At 43.6% G+C, this 25,444-nt stretch overlaps 2 protein-coding genes across 5 annotated transcripts in view; one reads left to right on the top strand and one right to left on the bottom strand.

Moving 5' to 3' along the window:
- Nucleotides 1–670: 670 nt before the first annotated feature.
- Nucleotides 671–5,343, bottom strand: MRPS33 (mitochondrial ribosomal protein S33). Of its 2 annotated transcripts, none has more exons than XM_069003156.1 (3): nucleotides 5,251–5,343; nucleotides 2,685–2,946; nucleotides 671–1,001 (listed from the first exon to the last, which is right to left on the bottom strand). In XM_069003156.1, the coding sequence occupies exons 2-3, from the start codon at nucleotides 2,897–2,899 to the stop codon at nucleotides 896–898; spliced, it is 321 nt and encodes a 106-aa protein (XP_068859257.1). In that variant the 5' UTR covers nucleotides 2,900–2,946; nucleotides 5,251–5,343; the 3' UTR covers nucleotides 671–895. The 2 variants fall into 2 exon arrangements, with proteins under 2 accessions (XP_068859257.1, XP_068859258.1); XM_069003157.1 differs by lacking the exon at nucleotides 5,251–5,343 and adding an exon at nucleotides 4,974–5,108.
- Nucleotides 5,344–20,712: 15,369 nt separating this feature from the next.
- The window catches only part of TMEM178B (transmembrane protein 178B), a 213,633-nt gene continuing 208,901 nt past the window's right edge, over nucleotides 20,713–25,444 (top strand). For all 3 annotated transcript variants that reach the window (XM_069003153.1, XM_069003155.1, XM_069003154.1), the window contains exon 1: nucleotides 20,713–21,247. In XM_069003153.1, coding sequence (XP_068859254.1) covers nucleotides 20,866–21,247 — 382 coding nt within the window. In that variant the 5' untranslated portion in view covers nucleotides 20,713–20,865. The remainder of the gene's footprint in view (nucleotides 21,248–25,444) is intronic.

The following is a 25,444-nucleotide window of genomic DNA, read 5'->3' as shown; positions in this document are numbered from 1 at the left end:
AGATTTCCTAAAATCAGCTTCTCTTAGAGCTTAGAAAAGCAGGTAACATGAAGTAAGGACACTGAACAAGAACTATGCAGCTCACCAGAAATACCTTTTAACACAATCAGCACCTCTTCAATTAATAACCTTGGTGTTACAAATCTATGTAGATCCACTGATCATTAATATTAGTAACCAAAGAAGCCTAGTGACAAGGCTAATAAAAATACTCATCATCTTACGTAGTGTTTTGTACATCTTCCAGGCAATCAAAATTAAGTTTACTGTACTAAAACTATTTTAAATTTCATTATTGCATATAATAGTTCCATTATTACATGGATTTAGTGAATTAGTATTTCAGCCTCTTCTGTTGTAGTATCTAAAACTTAAGGGTACAATGAGAGTGCTGTGGGCGAGCAGTGGTCTGTGAAGTATTGTCCAGTGAAAAGCAGAGAACAACAGTAACAGCAACTTAAAAAAACTTGAAAAAAAAAATTAGCCCTAGAGCTACCTGAAATGAAACTCATTATAACAGGTAAGATTGACAAGCAGCAGCAGAAGCGGGAATCCCTGGGTTTTTTGTGGCCACATGCAGAATTGTGCTGGTAGTAATACAAGAAAGCAAAACAGACAATGAAAAGCAAACAGATCTCCAGATCAAGAAAAACTGAAATAGCTACAACAGTTCAGAGAAAAACACTGAGCACTTTTTTATTACTGTTACAGTATACAGTATATTTAAAGTACAGAAATTCAAACCCAGTAAAACTTCAAAGACCCGAGTGCATTCCCAAGGTGGAGTCCACTATTTCAGTGTGTTTCTTGTGCCCCACACGCAGCTCACATGCCAAGCCTTCTCCAGCTGTTGCCCAGCATTTCCAGAGCAGTCAGTTACACTGTTCAAACAGCACTATTTCTTCTTGAGAGCTCTCTTTCCTTCCCCCTTCTTTGGTTTTTCCTTCCCACGGAGCTTTTTCAACCGTCTCATCTCCTCCTTAAAGTCCTGATGCTCATCCCTAAATGGTGAAGAAAGAAAAAAGTTTACTCTTTTTCTTGGGATGTAGAGATAGGAAAGGTTCTTTGAACTATATGCTAATAAAAAAAAACAAAACCCAAAACTTTTTGTTACCATGAAGTCCATACTGGAGCTTGCTGCAATGAATTCCATGTTATTGCTGGCAGTTATCACTGAATAATAACAGGAGAGATTTCCTGTGATACCTTCAGAGCTAAGAGGGTTGTCCTTTTCAGCAACATATGGTATGTGCACAGATGTATTATTTCAATTGCATGTATTGATCCCCTTTGTTTAAATGAGCAGTAAAATGCAAAAATCAGCAAGAGACAAGAATAAGAATTTCCCCCTTGTTATCCAGCTCAGCAGTGTAGCCACAGCACGTTGTGTTCCTGTGTTCAGGTCATTAGCTCCTAAGGAAACAGGGCCATGCTGAGCAGTAATTACAGCACATGGCACTGCTCTCAGGTGACTTCAGGAAGGAGTTATGAAGAGGGCATCAGTACCGGTAGAATCTTCATAAGAGAGTAAAACAGGAAGGAGGATGAAGGAGCTGGCAGAGATAATTAATCCTCAATCATGTTTTAATAAGTTCTATTAATCTGTTCCTGTATTTTTTAGTGCAAAGTGACTTTCAAAAATCGTAACTGCATCCTCTGTGGCCGAAGATAGCTGCACTGCTATTTTAAACACGACTTCTCTAAATAGAAACAAAAAAGTTGTGGTTTATTACCGGCCCCATTAGTCTATGATTCTTCATTGCACATTTCTGAGCTGCAAGCCTGATCCTCTAGCAACTCTGTATATACAGTAGCTAGAGAAGGAACTTAATAGGGGAAGGAGAAGAGTAAAGAACATTAACATCACATTGAGGCTTTCTTTGTAAACAAACAGCCATTCTAGAAAGTGTTGGCACACCCACCAACAGCAAGAGTATCCTGGATGCAATCCTTGATGGTTAGTATTGTCATATTAGCAACAGGTTATCTGTTTCGACTATACAGGGTTTGCAGCCTCACTTTTAAGGATTTTTTTAGTGCTACCTGGTTGAAGTGAAAGAACTACATTTGACTCCTGCTAATGTTATTCTGCAGTGCAATTTTCCCTGCCACAGACTGCGGAAATTCATTTAGAAATTAGGCAACTAGTTTGGATGAAGCTGGAATTAACAAGACTATTTAAATCACACTTGAATTGAATTTAACTTAATTTATTTTAAAGAATAAAAAGGCCCTCTGGCCTAACAGAGACTTTGCTTCCCTTCTGAGTTTAATTTATTACCTGCGGAGTGATTGAGAAATATATGGTAAGACTGGTGTTAACATCACCTCTTTGTAGCACATTCATTTGCCATATTCAGAACTACCGACCCATCTCCTGTCTATGAAAATGCTTTTTTCTCTTCCCCACAAAGCCAAAGCAGGAACTATTTCTTAGGTAACTGCTTGCCCACAACTACACCTCAAGTCTTTCTCACAAAATATTCCAATTCTGGTAAAAATCACACAGCAATGACTTAGTTCTCCTTGCCCTCCGTGCAACAATCAAGTGCCTATTTCCACATGTACCATATTCAGAACGAAACATTTCTCCTCTTTCCCTTGAGGAAAACAACTGCAACAAGACTCCCACCCACCCCTTTCCCAGTTCAGTCCTGCTCCCACCCTACAAGCCCAGGAAGCACCTGTAGAGCCCAAAGAAGCGGAGTTTCTTCATGAGAGCGTAGTAGGTGTTGTGAGGGGGGTACCAGTTGTACACCTCCTCCTGCTTGGCCAGGGGCTGCTCACTGAACAGCTTCACCACTTTCATGGATTTGGAGTCAGTTGGCCTGACAACATCACCGAATATCTGGGCACTCAGCCGGGCCATCCGAAGGGCATAGCTGGAAACATTGGACATCTCCCCAGGAACGGTGGGCACACACAGACACAGACAGACGGACCTTCCTGCAAAACAGAGCCACAACTCTTAAGATGGCTGAGTAGAACAAGCCATCCCAGAATTAAGGCAAACAAAAGAATGTATCATACACTGATCACTCATTTGACATCACACATTCCTTGCATAAAGTCAGTCTAATCCTTAGTACATAATCCTGCACATAAAGAACATTGACATGAATTCAGGTACAATTCCCAGCCTACAAACAGCAATACCAACTATAAAAGTAACTATACTGCACCACAATTTGCCATGGATAGCATGGTTTATTAGCAGATCCCTCTCAGCTTGCTCAAGACAACCTTTTAACTCCAGCCACAGGAACAATTACAGCGTGAGCTCTGCCAAAACCAGCACCTGTGCAATACACCGACTGCTACGCAAGCACAAGGTAAGGCACCACTTGAACATACAGAGAAAACAACCTGGAAGTTTTTCCTCATGGAAATTTCTCACCCTATTTAAAATATTGTTATAATCCATCTAACAACAATGGCCTATAAAGAAATCATGTTTCTCTATATGAATCACAGATCTTTCCCATCTCAATTCCCTTCCCTTGATCATCTCCATCAGCTTTTTCTCCATTCTCTTTTCAGTCTCTCATGATAACTATTCTTTTTGAAAGGAAAAAAGTAGTTTTCCCATGAAAAAAGATTCTTTTTTCCAAGAAAATCCATCAGCAGCTTCCCATTCTCTTTCAGTCATCTCCCACCTGACAATCTCTGCAATAAAAATGCCCTGAAGACAAAACAATTGTTATTAGGCCACCAGACAACATCCACTCTCTTAAAAGTAGTGTGAGAAGGGTGTTCTCTCAGCTTTTCTAACTCTCCCTATTTTAAGTCTTCTTTACTCCTTCTTTGCAGAATGGGTTGTAGTAGACAAGAATAGGAATCCCATAATCCTGTATTTGTAGCTGTATCTTGTCTGTACTTTGCATTTTTGAATGAGTGATAACATAAGTCTTCAGACAAATTAAGCAGGTTCGTTCAAGAGCATTACACTGAGGTTAAAGTTTAAAATTCTTGTTTTAAAGTACATTGCACAGCTGATTCCAGAAGATGAGCATAACAAATTAAAGAGCATGGATAAGAGTAATCAGACAGACAGTGCTAAGTCCACTTCAGTATGATTAAACAGAGCCTGCTGTTTAATAACACAAATTTGAAGTATTCTTAACCTCACTTACATATATCTGCCCATTGGAGGACCTGCTTTGATTTACTCCTGTTACCAAAGCACTCTAAAGGAAGCAGGAAAAAAATATCAAGCATGAAAATAATACAAGTAACTTGAGAAGAGAGAATAATGGAAAAAGTAACAAAAGGGAAGGCAAAGCATCAGAAACCTCAAGCTAAGGCAGTAGGCCTAGTGTGAGAAGACAGAAGCTCTTAAATGATTACAGGGCAGCACTTCAACTTGAGCATCTCTTACAGGGGGAAAAAATCACTAAGTTTTCCTAAATCATCTGTTTCAGAACTAACTCCTACATTCAGAGACAAAGCAACAAATTGTCCCCCAACCTCTTCATCACAGGACTCGGAAAGCGTCTCTTCCAGACTCAAACACACTGCTTAATTTCTACTTACTGCAGCCTTAAAATGAAAATACCTTTAGCTCCTGAACAATGCAACCCTGTGGTCTGAGGAACCTGATTTTCACTTCTGAATCGCTAGAAGAATCTTAACATCCCAAGCCAAGGCTGGAGACCTCCATTAATCCTAACAACGTCTGAGAGAGAAGCAAAGTAAAGGCTGCAGACTCCCAAGAGCCAGAGCTATCCAAAGCCTGTTCTAGGGTAATTCTGTGAGATGTTACCAGAGCAGTTTTGTTATGGTCACCTCCAGCAATGATATCTTCAGGATCGCCCTCTGGGGATTAACACACCTACACCAAAACCAGTGTTCAGTGCTGCCGCTCGCCCTACTCCCGGCTCCCTACTCCCACCCAAAGCCAAGCTTTCCCGTCCTGGGCTAGGTCATTTTTTATTCCCGATCCACCAGCTTGCTTCACACCGCTCCCTTCTCACTTGGAACACGCCAGGAGAACGCTCTTTTCCCCGCGCTCCTTCTGGTTTTCCCACGAGCACACGGGGAAGACCAGGCCGCCACGGAGGTCACCCCTCAGCCCGCGCCGGCCCCGCTTCCCCGCGGGAGGGGAGCGCCGGGACGCGCCCGAGGGCTGCGGCTCCCAGGGACACGGCCCCGCCCGGCACCCCCGAGCCCAGCAGCCCCGAGCCCAGCAGCCCGGAGCCCGGCAGCCCGGAGCCCGGCAGCCCCGCTCCTGCCCCGCCCGGCCCCGCTCACCCCGCGCTGCCCCGCGGCCCGAGGAGCGGCGGCGCTGCCGGAGAGGCGGCGGCGCGCACGGGTGACGCGAGGGGCGGGACGGGCGGCGAAGGGAGGGATCTGCTTCCTCACCCTCTGTGGCCTGGTGCTCTTTCTCCTCCTTCCCTGCGCGCAATGGAGGTTGATCGGGTGCTGTACCCGCGGTCATGGAATCACGGAATCACAGAATATCCTGAGCTGGAAGTGAGCCACAAGGATCATGGCTCTGTGCACACTACAATCCGAAATGCCACACACCATGAGACGGTCACACCCTCTTGAGTCAAGAACGTTTTCGCTGTGACTTCCTCTCATTCCCTCTCCCCCCCCCCCCTCCCCCGTAAGCAGCTTTGTAGTTATATGCTTAAATCTAATAATGAAATGAGAAAAGCGGTTATCCTCATTAAAAGCTGATGACAAGTCTACGTAGAGTCTTATTCTTTGGTTTTGCCAAGGAAGGGTGGTGTGACATGTCCAGTCAGCAGCCTTACTTCATAAGAGCATGCATTGAAGTTAGTAAAACCAAGTTGGTTTTACTCTTGGGAGAAGGCTTAAGTTTACATAAAGAGCTGAAAGCCGGGTGTCTTCACTCACAGCCCTGACCAGGCTGTGAACTGGGACAAATGTTAAAATCTGGTTTTACTGAAAGGAGATGAAAGGAAGAGTTTGGGAGCCACAAATGTTTGTCATTCGCTGTTGTTCCAAACCACCTGGAGAGATTGTTTCTGTACTCCAAATTCAGGGTGCGTGTCTCCTGTGCTCCTTGCCAGTCCTTACCCTCGTAACTTTTGCTTCCCTCCTGCTGCTTGTTTTCAAGGATGGTTATTCAGCTGCATAAATATATCTGCCTTGGCAAATTTACCTGCACAATCTCAGTCTTTCAGCACAAGTGTCCTCTTGGTCTCTTGATACTGGTGAAGTTGGTGAGTTGGTCACTCACCTTCGTGCCCCAAACCCGGAGAGGGGTGCGTGCCCAGGGGAGCCCCTGAGGCACACAGATGGGCACCTGACCCTGCTACACTTCCCCTGGCACCCCTTTGGCCACTGCCAATCCCACTAGACATGAGCTTTCCCAGTGCTTGATTTATGCTAATTTTTAATCAGTGCCAGGAGGTGCTAAATCAGACTCTGTGCAAACATCTGAGTAAATGACAATTATGTGATTGCATTTATATGCCAAACGTGTAATGCCATCGAAGGAAGAAATTGAGTTTGTCTGGCTCGGCCTGTTTTCTAGAAGAGCAGATTCTGCCAAGCATTGAACAAATTGTTATTCTGTCATCCTTCCCTGATTAATTTTCTGTCACATTTTCTGTGCTTGTCATGGGAAGAGCAGCCTCATGGCCTGGGCAACCCAGTCCCCTTTCTTGTCCTTTTTGAATGTTGGTATTATCCTCTAATTTCCTTATATTCCTGATCTAGTGGAAGATGTCCCTGCCTATGGCAGGGAGGGAATTGGAACTAGATGATCTTTAAGGTCCCTTCTGACCCAAGCCTTTCTATGATGCTGTGATTAAGAATTAACATTCGTGGAATTTCTTTAGCCAGGTATTCAAACACTGTCCTATAAAAGTTCTCTAAATATCCTAATTTTAAAATGTTTGCTCTAGTAGATCCTGCTTACCATTTTCATTACTGACTAATGGACTGAAAAGTGCTTCTTTTTTTTTTCTACTTGATGAGAAAAGTGCCTCTTCCTTAATCTTTCTAAGGAGGAAATAGAGGTTTTTAGCATTTCTGCCATTTCTGTGCTGTTTTACCATCTCTAGACGTGCATCAGCATTGTTGCACTCCTCATTTTGCTTTCTGTAGTCACACCACTTCTGCATTTTCTATAGTCTTCATTTTTTGTATTAACAGAACTTTTTTTTCCTATATTTTTGCCTTTCTATGTTGTTCTATACCATACTTTTAACTTCTGAGCGTTTCCTTCACCCTGCTGCTGAGACAAAGTCGTCCTTCAGCCAAAATGGGCCATTTTGTTAATTAAGCAATCATGACTTTATGGAGTAAGATCATAAGTATTCTAATTTACATTTCTATCTCTATTTTTGAATCGCAATTTTCTCGTCATTTCTCCCATCTTGATGGAGAAGGTCTTCCTGAACCGTCTGTGTGTGTGTGAGGGAGAGAGAGAGAGAATTTCCCTGGCTGGGACTGTCCTTTTTCCTTGTTATAACAAATGTCCTTGCTATAATCAAATTATGATTGCTGGCTCCTCAACAACTGCCCCCTTTTTGTTCCATGATTAAGTTGTTTAAACATTATGAGTTCAAAAATACATCTTCCATGCAGACTGGAATAACTTCTGTCGTAGAAAATGAGTTTTTAGAAAGTGTAATGAGACATGGCTTCTGGCTATTGGGGCTTTTTCCTCACACAGCTTCAAATTGAGCACACTTTTTGTACATTGGAGGGGTGGATAAGCAGCCTGTTTCTCTGCAGCCATCCCCACTCCATTCCACCCCTCCTCAACAGGATTAGGTGGAACAAGTTACTGTCTCTGCACCTCTAAAATAATGATGGTAGCTTCATAAGCACTCTTACCTTCTCAGTCTTCAAATTTCTTTATTTATGTTAAAGGATTGGAGCAAAGTATTTTAATATTCCATGTTGGTAAATTATCCTGCCTGATTCAGTAATTACATCAGTTTGATCTCATTCCTCCTCATCAATGAAAATATTCTACTTGCATGTTACCCACACTCTGAAAATTGGCATATAGGCCACTGGAAAACATCCTTCTCTTTCCCTCAAAATATTGTTGCTGCCTATACTTGCAGGCTTCAGCATGGCTTTTTTGGTGTGATGGAAGCACAGATATGAACAGGTCTGCATTCATTAAATTTTTCTGCCTTTTTTTGCTCAGTTGTTTCTCCTTGTCAGCCATTATTATTATTAATTAATCTAAGTAAAAATATGCACTTGCAAAAGCCTATTTATGTCACTGTAGCACTGTTGTTGCTGTGGTTATGAGGAGAATTGCTTGCAGAGCACCCAGCCAGGGTTAGCGTGCTGGCAAGGCAGCGTACAGACACTCAGGATGGAAAATCAGGGTCACATCAGTCAACAGAACAACAACTCAACACATCTGCAAATTTGCAGAGACAGAGAATGATCTGGTTTGCAATCCATGGAGCCAAAAAGGTCTTGCTCATTGTATCTGGGACACTGTGTGTCCCTAGATTCTGCCAGGGACTGTAAACTCAACATCCCCACTCTGAGGTCTTCACAGTCCAAATTAGATATGGCATGCTAGGGGTTGATAATAACAGGGAATGGAAGGATGCAGCAGAGACTGACTATAGGAATGGATTTGTGATGAGTTGAATTCTGTGAACTTGTTGTTAGATCCTCCTGAGCGTTTTGTTGCAAGCAGAGCAAAGTGTTTGGATTTGATAGCAATTATTTGCAAGAAAATCAGTGGGAGATGGCTGAGTGAAAAAGCTGAAAACCCTAGAAAGGAGTTAAAGGAGAGTGAGTTGACATGGGGTAGAAGACAACATGGCCATTCTCTGTACAGCGACTGTTGTGGAGGAAAGAAATCAAGGGAGTGGAGAGACATGCATGGAACACATGGAAAGCAGCAAAATAGAAAAAAAAAAAAGGAAGAAACCTCATGATAAAGTACAATAAAGAGCTTTTTACAAATAGTTGGCAGTAATTTTGTCTGGAATTATATTATTTGATGAATAGTGATCTGGAATTGTTTATCTGGTTAATTCATCTTGTGTATGTATTTTAGTTTTAACTGAATGACAGCTTTAAGGCAAAATTTTGACAAAATGCAACACTTGATCCATTGTTTGTCCTGAGAAGGCAAAGGTATACCTGGAAAAAAAAACCCATCAGGGTGACAGTTTGCTCATTGGTGCTTGTTTATTGACATTTAGAGGAAAGGAGAGTCTGAACTTGTACCATTTGATCTTGAAAATGAGGCATTTGAGTAGTACCTGTATGACAAAGTGAGCAACTTCACTCCTAAGTCTTATGTTTAGAACTATTGTGCTGTAAGATCATCTCTAACATTTTCTTCTTATAAATACTGACATCAGGGAACAAAATCATCTTCATCTGAGTAAGCAGAAGGACCCTCCGAGCATTTGTTAAAACTGCATTGGCTACAAACGTGTTTAGAAATAATTTGTTATTCATTATGTGTTCATGATTAATTGGCAAACTTCAGCTGTATTTTGTTGCACAGCAATTCGTGCTGAGCCACGGAGACATCTGCATTGCAAATCCCTCTGGAGAGAATGTGTAGTGTTAAGAGACTGACAGACTTTGGGTGGGCATTTGAAGGATATTTTGACTTTAAAGTAACTCATCAAACTAATGCCAGAGCGAAATCCACAAAGATGTCACTATTAAATACTGCCACTCCAGCTATTTAGCCCTGGGAACACTTGGGAGGGAGATGCAGCATAAGAGAAAAACAGAAATTATTTTTCAAAGCTAGTTGGCATCTTGAGTTTATTGCTTTCCCCAACAGCCAGGCTGTTGAGGCAGCCTTCCCTCCTCCTGGGGAAAGAGAGCCAGTGCTGTTTGTCTCTCGTGCAGTGCCCTCAGAGTGATGCCTGAGATGATATTGGCAGTTCTCTGGGAGAACACATCTGGAGCACATCCATTTTTAATGGAAGATGAGCTGTCCAGCATAGCAGGCGCTGCACGAGGCTGAACGGGCTGAAGGGATGGAGGATGCTGTGGATCTCCACCCACTTACATGTTTGTCATTTAGACTGACTAATGTGTAGCTCAACAATATGTCAGGATAAATGGTCAGTGATAGATTTCAATGAAGTGCTCAGGACTGAAGAGAAGGGATGTTTCTCAGTGGTTAGATGAAGGGATTGGGAATGGGAATTGTTGAATCTTGGGGTTTTTTTTGCAGCTCCATTGCAAACTCACTGGATGACCTTAAGCAAGTTAATTAACCTATCTGCCGTTTCATCCCTCTGTAAACTGGGAAAAATTATGTCTGCTTCAGAATTGGGTTGTGAAGAATAATTCTTTCTTAGAAAATGCTTCAGCTTCCCATAGTGAAAAACATACTACAGAAGTAGTGTTGTTACTTTACTAACAACATGCACATAAAACTTTTAAAGGCAACACTAACAAAGACACATCTTTTTTGGCTGGAACAGAGTATTGCAGAGGGGAGGAAAAAAAAGAAAAATATTAAAATGACAGAGTCAGCGAAAAGAGAAGAAATAATGGAGACATCTGGCTCACTGCTGATAAAAGCTCTTGTAGTTTCTCTTCCATCATTCCTTGCAACCCTCATCTGAAAGGACATCCTCCAAGGCTTTCAGCTGGGGTCAAAAAACTGTTCATCTCTAATTCTGTTTGACCAAGTGTGAAAACAGAGTGAATAAAAATGTTCCAGCAACAGAATTTTCAGGAATGCATCAATCTCTTAAACAGAAAATCCAAGGAGACTAGTCGGGTCTGTTTGAGTTCACATTTCTGTTTCTTCAAGCTGGACTCTTTTCAAGATACTGCCTTGGATCTAGACCTCTTGGGTTTGTGAGCTGTTGGTTCCCCTGAGTTTCAGCAGACTCTGATAGTGTATATCCCTCTTGACCTTTATGGTGCATTTCAATGGAGATTTCTCTCCATGTTTTCCTGGTTTAGGCCCCTTCTTGTCTTAGGGTATCTTGATCAGTGCTGAGCACAGGATACATGGTTAGGTCTTTGGGAGCACTCTGGTTAGCCACTCTTGACTACCTTGATTTGTAAATCAGCAAATTTCCCAAATCTGTCTGGACTCCCAGGTACCCAGTCATTTCAGTAGTGCTCTTTGTAGACCTAAGCATCATTGATCAATCTTTCCCCCTCACAGAGTCTTTTGAAGGCAGAGTTATGGAAACAGATTTTTTTTTTGTTTTAGTTTGGAGTTCTTCACTGCAGTCCTGATGGGTGACATGAGGCTGCTGTTAGTTATGTAACCAGAGCTGCTCTGTGTTTTAGAATTTGCCTGTCTAGAGAATCATAATCAATCCTGCATGCACCTCTCAGCCTCGGTTGCTTCAGCCTGTGGAAGCATTCTGCAGAGGCTGTTTTTCGTTCAGTTCTTTCTCTCTCACCTTGCTAGTACCCAGGCTGAATAAGTCGTGCTCTTACACATGCTTTCTGGACATTTGTTCCCTTTTTCCTGAGAAGAATTCCTTCTTCAGACTTTGTCTCTGTGAGTCCCAAATTTTCTTTTTTGTTTTTCATTTTTTTTTTTGTCCTTGGGAAATTTTATTTCTTAGTCCTGGAAACATTATTTCTCTGGAAACAAGAGAAGTAACTTCTTGCAGGCCAGTTTCTTTATCATGGGTGATCAGGGTATGGTCATTGAAGCTTGGTACTCCCCATGGTTTCTTCGTTGGTGGGTACTTACTGAAGGCCTTTGCAGCAAAGGGGAGTAAGTGCCTGTCTTTCAGGGCCCAGAAGTTCTCCCTGGAACAACTTCAGCATACGAGGTGTAATTGTGATATCACAGTTCTAAAGCTTGAGGTGGGGAAATGAACTGTACAAATGGATGAACTCTGAAGAACCAACTACTTTATTTTGATGCAAATATATTTGGTGATAATAACTGTAGAGAAGTAAATGCAAAACTGTTGAAGATGGCAGCATGCTTGTGTCTTAATAGAGAGTTTATCATCCTACATGTCAGCTGCTTTTACAGCAGCACACAATATATTTGTATACGCCTTTTTAAAAAAAAATATATATATTTAAATTAATCTACCCTGCTGGGACTTCAAAGCCAAATAGAATAAATGAAGATTGAGGTCTTGCTTCTGAGTCGTGTTCCAAAAAGAAGGAGAGTGCTTTTAGAGAATATAGTTTTTCTAAGCAGGTGCCGTTTTTTGTTTTGCTTACTGGTTTTCTCTCCAGTTGCTTCTGTGATGGTTTCTTATGATCGATGAATTCAGATTTTTAGCTAATCCTTGTTTTTCTTTTGTGACTAAAAGAAGTAACAAATTGAATTGGTAGCTGGGAGCCAATCACAGATGTGATACACTCACAATGAAACACGGTGTTATGCATCTACAGAGGCTGTGGCTCTGTCTTTCACTGGATTAGTTCACAAAACACTGTTGATAGAAACCATGTCCGAAAATCTCTCAGGGAATGAACAATGCATTCCGAAATCTGTCAGAAGTTTAGGAAAGTACGGTGTGACTTGCCATGTCAAGCAAACTAACAGTACTGCAGATGCACCTTCATATTAGGCTGCCTATATGAACTACATATTGATGCAGTTCAGAAAAAAACAGAATTAATCAGGTATATATAATTAATCAGGTAATATATTGAAGGTCAATGTATTAGATGTAACTTATGGAATAAAAGCTGCTTCTTACCAAATATGCTTACTTTTGGCAGACAGAAGTCTGAGTTTTTGCTCTCAATCAGTACTCTTTGGCCCTAATATCTTGTCTCTGCCATCCTGGATTCTTCTTGCTATTTCTGTAAGAGTCACAAGATCTATGAATTTTAATGAAGTGATATCTCCTGTTTTCAGCTGAGCCCAATGGTGGGGATGTTGAGAGCCATCTTGCTTTTGTAGCTGGCTTTAGGCAGCAAGTGACCTTGCTGTACAACTCCTGCATTCAAAGCAATGTCACTTTCCTCACTGCAGCAGGCAATGGGTTTTTCCTGTAGCAGGATTTTGGGTGGTAGGCTGGGCTTGATGTATCCAAAAGGTAACCAGGGGGAAGCAGAGATGGGCTTATATGAAACAGCAATCCTCTTAGCGAGGTTTTTGGGGAAACAGGTCTGCTCGTGTGAAAGCTCAGAGGAGAAGAAGCTGTAGAATTTGAAGATGTTGGTTACCAAGCTGGCAAGACAATAACCAGGACACAGAGTGGCTGCTGTGATCTCAGAGAGCAGCAGATTGGAGCTGAATCTCTGCTTGTGAATGCAGGGGCTAAGATCTGTTTTCTATTGTAGGGGGATGAATTTGAAAGAGCCTTGAGGGCTAAATATTGCTCTTGTGCTTTAGCTGAGTTGTCTCCTACCTGAACTTTCTCTTTCAATGGAGGCTTACACCTATACAGCTTAGGCCTTTTCTTTTTCTTAAATCTGTCCTTGCTTCTCTGTTATTGGAAGCACTTGAGTGTTTACTCAAGAGACAGGAATGTCTTTCCCCAGTGTTTTTACTTTAGAACTCAACATGTTACATGTGGCATGATCTACCATTGGATTTAGATTTAGATCCTACCACCTGGCTGAAAAAACCTAAAGCTGTTGGCAATTCCTTCAGAGGTGGAGTGATATGTCCCAGGTCCTTCTGCAGTTCACCCCAGTGCCCATGGACCCTTGGGCTGTGGGGAGGTAGTGCAGGGGTGCAGGGATGAGTTTGCCTACAAGGCCTTCTTTTCTGCAGCTTATAGCTCTGCTACAATTTAAGTTCTTGGGCTGACATTTCCCAAGCACGATGTCCACAGTGGGAAGCTTGGGGAAAAGTTTTGTTTAAAATAGTTCGTCCTTGTTTTGTCTGAGCTTAAAAGCACTCTTGGAGATGTTCTCATGAGCAGCAGTGATTATCATACATAGCTGTGTGCACAGTGCAGCCTTAGGTGGCCAACAGTGATGTGGTTTTGACAGTTGACAGCTAAATAATGAAGAGGAGGAAGCAATTTCAGGGAAAAGCCACCAGTCTTTTGTTTTGTTTTGTTTTGTTTGGAAAAACAACATTATCCTGTGGTTTTTTCCTCTGCGTACTGTCTTTTACCTGTCTCTGTGTGAGGCCATTTGGTGCTGGCCATTCCCTCTGCTTTATTGAAAAATATGATATAGGACTTCTCACCTACCCGTCCTCCTGCCTTCTGCCCAACAATTCATTTTGCTTCCTCCAAAAGCAAATCTGTCCTTTTGATGGTTCACTCCATTCAGCTCCTGACCCCTGATCAATTCTGACTCAGCTCATGTGTGCTTCCCCTGTTTGTCACAACTCCAGGTCAGTAAATCAAGACTAAGAGAACACCAGACTAAAGTTTGCCCATGGATTGCCATTCACTTGTGACTTGTGGTCGTGAGGTAAAATACATGATCACATCCTGCTTTCTGCCCAGATCACAGTAGATGGCAGATGAACCAGGACTCTGCAGTCCTGAGATGGTGGCTGTTTGGTGGACAGTTTGGGAGGCTCTGTAGTGAGCCTAGCAGATGATTACAGGTCGGAAAAATCATGGTCACAGACATTTGAATTGAAATTGAAAATTGGATTTTATTTCACCCATTGTGAGAGTTACTGTTATGAAGCATGGTGACTCAAAAAAATTACATTTTTCCCAACTTCTGTCCATGTGGTGCCCATTTTCTGTGTATCCAGCTGCAGTCACCCATGCACTAATTTGTGGAAATACTGTCCACTGTGTCTAGAGCCAGGGGGTCTGCAAGCTGCTCTCTGAGGAAGGAAGGTGCTAAGTACTCTGGAAGTTTAGGTTCTAAGCTCCCTTAATAGAGTACCCAAAATACACTGACATGTTTGAAAATACTGCCTTTTATCTCTGTTCCTCAGCAGGGAGCTGTGAAGGTAAGTTCCTTGATGTTTGTAAAAAACCCCCAGCCCTCCAACACTACAATTAGAGCACCACTATAGAAAAGCTCATGAGGAAATTAATCATTCTGTATGCAATGCAAGATCTGGATGCTCTGTAATAAATTGTACATGCACCACACATTGGGTGATAAGGATAGGAGAAAATTTGAATAGTGTTCATTAAGTGAGCAACATTTATCCTTTGCACTGTAAAAAACGGGAGACCCATGGAAACAGAAATCATGTTATTAAAGATTGTATCATAGTGTGTTTGCATGCTGGGCAAATTAATGTTCCATGGGTGGTCTTAAATCTGGCATTCACTAACTTGCTTAACTTTGCAATCCAAATGTTGGGGGGTTGTTTTTTTTTAGAGAGAGCAAAACCAATCTCTTTTGGGAGTTGCTGGTGGGGAGGGCAGAGGACATGCAGTGAGGTACTGTTGTGTGCAGCTAGATATCAGTGTGTGCACAGCTACACATGAGTGTGTAGACAGCTGTGTGCCTATTCTCTGTGTCTCCATGTGTGTATGTGTGTGTGTGGCCAGCCCATGTTTATGCAGCTGGCTGATGCTTCTCTTTGAAAAACTCTTTCTATTAAAAAAATTAATAGAAGGGACATTGACAACTGGTTAATTCCTGGGATTTAGATTACAAACTTTTATATGGTGTTTTGTGGTTCTGATCTTCCTTTATAGAGCCTCTGCTTGTTCTGAGTCACCTGAACACCCAAAATCTGTTTGAATGATGGGTCAAGTGTTTGTGGGAGTTATCATAAGATGCTTCTATGTTAGCATCTTTTATGGCTGTGTTATTAGAAGGGCTGGCATGCTGAGGATTCACGTACACCAGTATCCAAGCTGCACTGGAATGATAAAAAACATTAGTAGGCATAATTTGTTATATCTATGTTTGGTTTGATTACTGTCTTGTGTTTGAAATCCTGTAATTAAGGCAGCGAACTGCCTCCAGAGCCACTACTGCTTCAGGTAATACAACACTAGGACGAGTTCCTGTGACTTCAGTAGGTGTGATTCTTTTCAAAGAACGAAGGCTGGAGCCTATGTAAATTAAACATCACTTCTGGGGAGGTGAAGATCACAGAGAGAGCAGGGAAATACTGAGGGTCATCTCTCTCTGTTGAATAACTAAATTAGAAATGTAGATCCCTGGGAAGGGGCAGCACCTTGATTTGCTCAATCCCCTCCCCCACTAGGTGGCACTGAATTCTTTTTCTTTAAAAGGGGAAAAATAAAAAGACGAAGGAAGAAAAATATGGTGGAGGTCATTTTGATGTAGAAAAGACCCCAAAAAACCAAAACAGAAAAAAACCGACGAAGAAAAGCAAATTGCAATTGGTTGTCCATTTACTCTGCCCTTCCCCCCTCCTAGCCCCAGACCTCACCTCTGTGTACCTTTGTACAGGCGCTCGCTTTGCTTTTGTGTCTGGAGCTCTCTGGAGAGGCGGTGGGCGATGGTCGCTGGAGGATGCTAAGGAGAGCGGAGACGATGCTGGGAGGGAATGGAGAAGAGACTGGCCCTAGCTGTAAGACACCATCCGTAGTGAGGTCTAGCAGGCAGCGCACGGCTTGTCAGAAGGAATTGGCTCTGATCAGACTCACCGGGCTCCACTCCTCTGTCCCGTGCCTTCAGACATTTTTCCTGAGCACCGTGTGCTTTAGCTTTCTCTCTGGATCACTGAAATCGTAACTGGCAGAAAGAAAGCCTCAGCTTTCAATCCGCCGCTGAAAGTGCATTTTCACTCCCTGATTCATTTCAGACCCGTGAATTGGCTCCCTGTGCTGAGATGCCCTTAATTCACTGTCGCGAGTGGTTTCCATGTCGCGTGCCCAAGTGTGGGTGGAGGGGTTGTGGGTTTTTTTTAAATGTCATTCTCGCAGCTGAAGATCGACAAGGACTGGTATTTTTCCCCCCTGTGGTGAGGCGGGGGTGGGGTGGGAGGAGGAGAATTTAATAATGATCTGTTTGTGCTGAGAAAGGGGCTGTCTGTAAAAATCCGGGAAGAGACACAGGGAAGGTTCCTAATGCCTGCAGCAAGCAATATTGTGCCCCTCCTGAAAAGAAGGGAATAATGATGATGAAGGAGAAAAATGTTTAATTCTAAGAGTTAAAGTGGGGATAAAATCCAACAGTTTCTCCTACAGTTATATGTTTAAGGTGACTTGCAGAAAGATACAGACTGCCATCTGATAAAGCTACAAATGCAAGCAAAAAAAAAAAAAAAAAAGCATAGAAACTGCCACTGAAATGCCTTTTCAGAGAAAAAGATAAAACCTGGAACTGAATGACAATTTTTGGCTTTCAAACGCATGTTTAAAAATGAGAAGAGGGAACAAGTCTGGCTTCTCCAGGTACAAAAGTCCCCCTGCCCCAAACTGTCTTACTGTCTTGGAGTGTGATGGGAAAACCTGGCACCTGGACCTCCCTGGGTCCAACCAAATCTTGGCTCTTTGGACTGTAATCCTAATGTTTAACATAAAAAGAAATGTAGGTGTGATTCCATTATATTAGTTTTTTATCCCCTCACATATCTTTGGCCAGTATAATGAGAAAAACAGTTCTAGTAGCTGGATCCTCCATTTTGCTCTTAGCCCCAGTCTTCCAGTTCTGTCTAACATGGGTGTTTAGACAGAGAACAGTTTTGTTTACCAGTTCAATCTAAATAGAGAATAAACTTAGTGGAATCTCGTGCTCAAATAGAAAATCCAACAATCAGCCAAAATATATGGTTGGTAAAATTAGGCCTATTCCCTGTTCTCATCCTTCAGCTTGGGACTTGATGCTAAAAATTGACAAAGAAATCCAGGTGCACTCTCATCTCTGTGTGGGTGTGATACAAGAAACCTGTTCATCATCTTCTTATAGGAGCCAACAGCTTTTTGACCACAAACCTCTACATTTTATCTCGGAACAGACAACAAGTATGGCTGCTCCAGGCCCACTGTAACATCTAATTCTTCCTATCAACTGACATGTAGTTGCTTGAAAAATCCATTTACAGAAGTAGATCCATTTGTGCAGAACTAATTTTAAGAAAACCTTAGACCCTTAAGTACTGGCCGTTATTATTAACGACAGAGGGAAGTTACTGCTAAAAAAAATAAACCAGTCCCATGTTTCAGTAAAACAATGAACTTTACCTAGAGCTTTCTAGATACAGTTAATATTCATCATGCAACGCTGAAATTTTGCAATAGACCTGGTTCAGTATATGCAGATGATTGCAACCTTTATGGTTTGGATGAGTGACTTTTCTTTGCCAGTTTCATAATCCTGCAAGGAGTTTAAAGAATACAGTATATTTCGCACCAAAAATGGTTTAATGGGACAGATACTCTTCCATAGCTGCAAATCCCGGTGGATATGGGCCCTGGTTTTGTCAGGCAAAATGGAAGGAGTTGTTTTGTTTTGCCTTTTTTGATAATACAATTATTATCAAAAAAGGCCAAAAATTGTTACGATCCAGCCATGTGGGTTAATTTTTTCCTGATGCAACTGTATTCCACAAGACAATCCAGGTATGTATTTCTGATGCACAGAGAGCTACTACATTCCACATCTGCTCTCTCCACTGGAGCAAGTATAATTTGGGTGGCTAGAGTTAAAAGCTAGCAAAATCCCAGGACTCCCCTCCTGGGGCTGAGGGCTGTCACCAGCCCCAGAAAGGCTGTGCTTATTTTCAATTCAGATGACACAGCTTGGGATTCAGGGGCCAAAAGCTGGTAGGATCCAGCATGGATGTAGATTTTTGCAGCATGCATCTGTGGGCAGGCATCAGGCTGTGGATGTTTTGGTGCAGTAGGAGCAACTGCATTGTTTGCTGTTCATGCTGTGGAATCACTGGGAGCCAAATACTGGATGGGGCTGACTTGGTTCCTCTGTCACCTCCAGGATGCTGTGGTACTCGCAGATCAGGATGTGCCAGCATCCAGACCTTTTTGGTGCAAGGGAAATGACCATGTGTATTTCCTTTTCAGTTCAGACAGTTCAGAGTCTGGAGGCCTCAGCTTTCTGGATCACACAGATCTACAATCCAGGGTTTTTTTCAAGCTAATTCTCTGTATTTTGAAGCAGGTTGGGGATTTTTTTTTTTGGTGCAGTGAGAAACAGCTCTGTGTGTTTTGGATTTGGTTGACATAATGTAAGGGCTTGTGATCAAGAATGGTCAGGATCCAGTTAAATCCAGGTTTTACATTTTTCCCTCTTAAGAGACTAAGGCTTCGACATTTCCTGCCTGGGAAGTGGTGCAGTTTATCTTTAAGGAGGATAGAGAAATAAGAAATGAGTCTCACGTTGCATGGGTGACATCACTGGCTTTTGGCTCAGCGCTCTGTGTGCTCGGTCTGTAGGCTTCGGCCAAGGCTGCAGGGCTCGGTGTTTGAACAAGGAAAGATTCCCAGGTGTACAGAAGATTGGATTTGCTATTATTTGGGTTAAAAACGGTGAAATGAGATTTCTAAAGCTTGGGGACTCCAGCTCGCCTTCTGTTGCACTTGATCTCTACAAGATGGGTGAGTTATTCCCATTAAAGAGAAAGGGAGTGAAAATTTAAGGAGAGAAAAATATGTCTGAATATATAACTACTGATGCCGAGGATACGATTCCTATGAAGCTGCTGTGCTAGAAAATCTCAGCTCCGCCGAGGAGATCGGGCCATATGGCAGAGAAATGGTGCAGCCCGAAAGCTGTTGACAACAGTTAGGGGCTGCTTTCCTCTCCCCGTGTAAGGTGTGTAGCTCCCCCCCACCTCCGCCCCTCCGCCCCTCCGCCCCGGTTTGTTTTGGTTCGGTTTCCCCCGACCTCCCTCCCCTCCCCGTTCCTCAGCATCCTCTCCGCCAGCCGTAGCCCTGCCTGCCTTCATCTTGCAGATGGCTAACGTGCCGCCGTGTTAGGAAAACTGTGCACAACACATCCCAGCGCCGGGGACGGAGGAAGCTTTTCGGCTGCCGGCGGAAGGGGGGGCAGCAGCGTGTGTCTGTGTGTGTGTGTGTGTGGAAGAAGGATGCCGGGGCCGAGGGCTGCTCCCCGCGCTGCCTAGCGGGCGGTGCGCGGCCGGCGGCGGCTCCTGCCGGGCTGCGGCTGCTCCCGCCGCCCCTGCCCGGCCCGGAGCCGGGAGGCTGCCGGAGCTGCCCGGGCGCGCCGGGGAGGGAAGGCAGCGCGACGTTCGGCTGCCTGGATGACAGCGCCGACGACAAAAGCAGGCGAGTGAATGGCAAGGCTGGCAGAGAGAAGCCGAGGTGTCTCCGAAGCCAAGATGCCAGTGACTGTCGGCGAAGTCTGCTGAGGGAGAGACCCGTGCGCGCCCGCGTTCCCAGAGCCAGCCGGGGAGGGGATGTTTTAACCACGATTTCGAACAGCAGCAGCAGTAGCAGTTGCAGCAGCAACAACAACAACAACAGATTGCTCCCCCCCTCGTGCTCCCTCCCTTTCGACCCCGCTTTAAACCCAAGCAAGTGACCGGCCGTCCAGACGATGATGCTCTTGCTGAGCCACTGACAAAGAAAAGGCAAGTCACCCATTCCTGAAAGCGGGACAACTGGCTGCTTGCAAGTGGGAGATGTCAGGCTGTTGAACTTTTCTGTCCTGTGATGATGCTGTAGTGAGCTTGCTGATCTGAAAGCCATCTCTTCTGGATTTCTGAGCGGGCCAGATTGAAAGAGATTAATGGACTGATCAGCCATCAGGTCTCTTCAGGGGGGATACATCCCTTCAGCCCCTGTCGCTCGGGTGCTCGCAGTGAGGGGAGCAGGACATCTTTGTGTAGGTGGGTCACTGGTGGAAGGCTGTGTTTCTCCTCACCAGGTCTCCTCTGCAGAGAAGAGGCAGATGAGACCCCAAGACTGCCTCGAGGGCAGAACTTTGTAGTGCTCTCAGCATCCCTCTGCAGCGTGGATGTGAGCCACGGGAGTTGGGGATGTTTGAGGCAGTCTCTGCCAAGTGACACCTAGCAGCTGCTTCGGAGGTTTGTGCGTGGTCTCACCCCCAACGGCTCTGCCTGTTGTGAAGATGTCCATGGTGTTTCTGTGAGGCTGAGGCATGGCTGCTGGAAGGTTACTGCTCTATGCTGGCCTCTCTTTAGCTCTGTGTGCCCTTGGCATGCTGGCTGTGGCAATCTGCTCTGACCATTGGTACGAAACTGATGCCAGGAAGCACAGAGAGAGGTGCAAGAGCATCACCACTAAGAGAAATGATCCTGGCTTCATTTATAACTCCAACAACAACCTGCCTCTCAGGGCCAGCAGGTCTAGGTTGGACCGCTGGGAAGGGAAACTCCTCTTGGCAAGAAACAGGAGGCAGATCTTTGCTATGAGCGCAGTCGATGAGTGCAACAGACAGTACAACTCCACCAATATGGGGCTCTGGAGGAAATGCCACCGACAAGGATTCGACCAGGAGCTGGAGGAGCTGATTGCCAAAGGTAAGGGCTGCTTTTTTTACCAGATGAGCATGCCAGTCTCTCCTGAGATGAGCAGGGGCTGAGCAGAGCCATTTGGGCTCACAGATGGGAGCTGGCATCTCTAGCCAAGTACCTCTCCTCACAATGGGTGAACTGGCCTGGCTGGGCATTGCTTCCAGAAGCACTGCCAGGGCAGTTTCCCACGGGATCTCTAATCCTGAGACGTGGGGTGTGGGAGCAAGAAGGCAATGGGGGTGAGAACACACACACCCCAGAATATCTTTTTCACATCTCTCTCTCTAAAGCTTGCGACTAGCTCTCTCTAGTCTTCCCATCACCATGGTATCAGATTATTTCCACACACAAGTAAGAAGTATTCATAAAGCAGACACTGGATTTTTTTTTTTTTAATAAATTTTGTTTGACCCTGGTGGCTCGGGCAAAGTACATAGTATTTTATTGGAGGCTGCATAAGTCTGTGTTTCATCACTGCCTTTCTCAATGCCCCATCCATCCTGAAATACACCATTTGCAGTGCTCACATGTAGGCTTTTTCTATCCTCAAATGGAGAGTAAACAAAGAGAAATGCTAAAGAGCAGGAGGAAACCCAGCTTGCTGTTTACACTGAGCTGTGCTTTGGAATATTTTCAATATCTACAAAACATTACATGAATGTATTAGAAAGGAATCATTTTCTCTTGGGGTGGAGATGCATCTGTTCGCCCATAGCATTTTTGTGCTATTTTTTTGTCTAGTCTTTTGATCCTTTGTCTTAAGTTTTCCCCCAAGGTAGTGGTTCAAGGTGATGGTCATTTTGGCCCAAGTGTTTCTTTGATCCAAAGTTTAGGAAGGGGCCACATGCATAACCCCCTACCTAAACAGAGGATGCATGTTTTTGCAGGATGATGAGGGTTTCAGGAAAGGATGACGGCGTCTTTGCTACCCACCGCATGGTTCCTCTGTACTACAAAATAACATTTCCCTCCCATGGTTCTCCTATTACAATCAGAAGATTCCCCATTGGTTTATTTCCATTGTAGTGAAATCATTGCTTCTCACACAGTGCCATCTTTCAAAATACTTATCCTCCAGGTGTGTTCTCTGTCCCAAACTCTCTTGATACCCTTCATTAATTCCCTCCTCAGACATTACAAGTGGAATTATTGCTTAAAACTACTTATTCAAGAGGGCTGTTCTCTCACATCTTTGCCCATTTCAGGTTTTGTTCTGTATGTTTTATGAGCGAGCAGTGGATGTGAGTAGCATGGTAGAGACTTGTACCAAACCAGTCCAAACAGGTGGTGTACCTGGATCACTGCTTGGGATCCTGCCTGTGTTGCAAGGGACCCTTCATATCCAGCTGCTATTTAACAACTCCTAGGAAACAGATGGGTGTCTTCAGCTCCATGTGTAAAGGACAAGCGGACATGTCCAAAGCCTGTCAGCACCCAGACACCCTGCTGCTGGTTTCAGTGCCAAGGGAGTGATTCCTGTTCTCCACCTAGGTGAGAATGGTATGTGCTGGGCTGGCTGTGGAGAGCTGGATTGCTCTGCCACATGTGCTCACTGTGCTCGGGGCATAAACAAATTCAACCTTGACAGCGGGCAAACATGCCAACAGAGCTCACCTTTGCAAATGGAGTTGTGGTTATGAGAGAGGTTTTTCATCCTGAAATAAGTGAGACTCTTTCCTCTTTCTCCACCTGCTTTGTCCTGGGATCAGGAACGTCCATTTCTCCTGCCAGAAACAGCTGAAATTGCATGGCGCTAGGTTACTGGTAATGGCAGCTCTGCTCAGTGTTAACCATAGGGAAGATGTGACAAATCAAGATGAAGTGGTTAAATGCAGTCTTTGCTGTAGTCTGCTTGTGTTCGTGTGTGTGTATGGGTATGTGAACTACCTCTGACCATACAGCATCCAGCTGGTAGCCAGGGATTCCCTGGGCTCAGGTGCAGTGAGTGTTCCTGCGCACACGCTCCTTGATGTGTGTGTCTGCAGATGGCCAGAGAGCCACTTCGCAAAGTCACTGCCCCCAGGTCAAAAGTGCAACTCGTGCACATAAGGGAGCTGTGTGCAAATATTGGGGTGTGTCACTCCTTGCCTGCTTTAGAGGTTTTCTCATACACTTCTAACCAACTTCATTGTAGGATGAGAGAAGTGTTAGAGGAGGGAGACTCCTAACACCGAACAGCAGCATTTTGGTTCGTCTGATGGCCTTTCTGCCTATACTATAGCTCTCAGCCATGATGGAGTCACACACAAATGCTATAGAGGTGTGTGTTCCTTTGGCACCTCCAGACTGAAACACAGAAAAAGCAAGTGTAATGGCAATTTGATAAAATAAAGTGTTTGACTTGCTCAGAAATAAAAATGGAGATGTTTCCTTTTTGATCCTCACTTATATGATGAAAGCAAACTAAGTGTTGTTGCTGTCCAATGTTGAGAAGAGCTGTGAGTTGAAAAGAAGGCAGGTATTCCAGGTTCATACCAACAGGATCTGTCATGAAAGTAAAAACTAAAAGTAGTTTTTAATTCCATGACAGATACTTGTTTGGGAGTTAGAGGTTTCAGGGATAGGTGTGTGGACAGAGTGTGCTGCGTGCAGGTGTGAGGGACTGCAGATATTCTCCACGTGTAGTGTTCAAATAACCTGGCTGGGGCACATATTCTTGCACAGATGAAATCACTCTCTGTGAGATCCAGGGCAAATGCCTTATAAAAGAGGATGTTATTGGTAGATAGAGCTTTAACTCCCTTTCTTCTGTTAATTTAATGTAATACACCTCTTCCGGAACTGGATAAACTAATGCAGGTTCTGGCCCCAAATATTCTGTGTAATGCTATATGTAATTGAATGTAAATTTGATTAAGTGTTTTGGGTTTTTGTTTGTTTGTTTTTAAAGCTGGGCAAGATTTGTGAACCATTTAGTTTAAAACAGATCATACATTTTTTCCTAAGCCAAACTTCCGGTATTGAGAATGGTCTGTTGAGATTTGTCTATCAAAGGATAACAAAAAATGGTCATTAAGAGCCTAACTAGCTTTGCAAATACCTTGCAGTTATTCTGCTTATGAACTCTGCTGAAATTAATACAAGCTATAGGCAATGGCTCGTGGCAGGATCAGGAACTGTGGTACTTGGCAATATTCTGATACCAGAGATTGTAAAAACCAGTTCTGTTCCTGAACAGGCTGGGTCACTGCTGTAATTCTATTCTGTATTTACTAATTTTTACTTTCTGGGAAATATACCAAGGCCATTATGTTGGATTTTGCTAGAAAAACTGGAGATCTGTTGCTTCAGGTTTCTTACAGATAGGTATAATAGATAGTAATACATAAATAAATTAGTTGCTCCTATTTATATTTCTCCTATCCATTTTTTTTTGGTATTTTCATAGAAGCCATGTGCATATTTCAAAATAATACAATTAGGTAAATAGGCAGTGAATTAAAAGAGATTGTCACAAGTAAGAATACTCAGGGAGAGGCAGACAAGCATGAGACCAAAGACCTGAGGAGTATTCTAAAGCTGCATCAAAATTAGGCAGTTCATTTCTTCTCTTTGTCATAATGAAAAAAAAACTCAAATCAGAAAAACAGAAGTTACAATCAGTAAAGAAATTATTGGAGTTGAACATGCAAACTGAGGTCTCAGTCTTTCTAACTTTTCCTCGTCTGAATAATCCATATTTCTGGGAATGGACTACTTGGAGTGGGGGAAAAGCACTCTGGTACAGAAGGACCAGTGACAAAGAAAGAGCTAACAGAGCTGTTCCTCTGATTCTGCTCTCACACCTGAGAAAGCCTTTTGGCATCTCAAGACTGGAGTTTCACTCCTGATCCCTAAAGCCTTTCAGTCTCAGGAAATGCTGGCTCTGGGGTTGTTCAGCACAATATTCTAAAATTCTTCCTATTCTCAGATGTTTGTCCAGTCTCCTCTACAAACTGAATAGCCTTGCTGCTGGGGGCCCCTTCGAGCATAGTGTTCACCCTGTCCTATCAGATCCTCTGTTTGCCTGGTTTCCACAGAGTTTCTAGCAAAAGCAGCAATCCCCCACCCAAGCTACCACTCTGAGTGAGCCAACCACCTCCAGCACTAAGCAAGCAGAGAGCTGGAATGCAGGTGAGTGTCTGGGAGAAGGCAGAGTTTATGTCCTGCTTTGGCAACCAGCAGCTCACAACTCCTTGTATACAACCTGTAGTGACCCAGAAA

Source organism: Aphelocoma coerulescens, chromosome 1A (assembly GCF_041296385.1).
Source record: "Aphelocoma coerulescens isolate FSJ_1873_10779 chromosome 1A, UR_Acoe_1.0, whole genome shotgun sequence".
In the NCBI taxonomy this organism is placed as follows: domain Eukaryota; kingdom Metazoa; phylum Chordata; class Aves; order Passeriformes; family Corvidae; genus Aphelocoma; species Aphelocoma coerulescens.
This window is presented reverse-complemented; position numbering and strand designations above follow the sequence as displayed.

What these genes read in the sequence shown, in the direction of transcription:
- MRPS33 (XM_069003156.1), bottom strand. Translation starts at nt 2,899, where the DNA reads ATGTCCAATGTTTCCAGCTATGCCCTTCGGATGGCCCGGCTGAGTGCC. An exon ending in CGCTTCTTTGGGCTCTACAG is followed by an intron (nt 1,002 to 2,684) that starts GTGCTTCCTGGG and finishes TTCACCATTTAG; the next exon opens with GGATGAGCATCAGGACTTTA.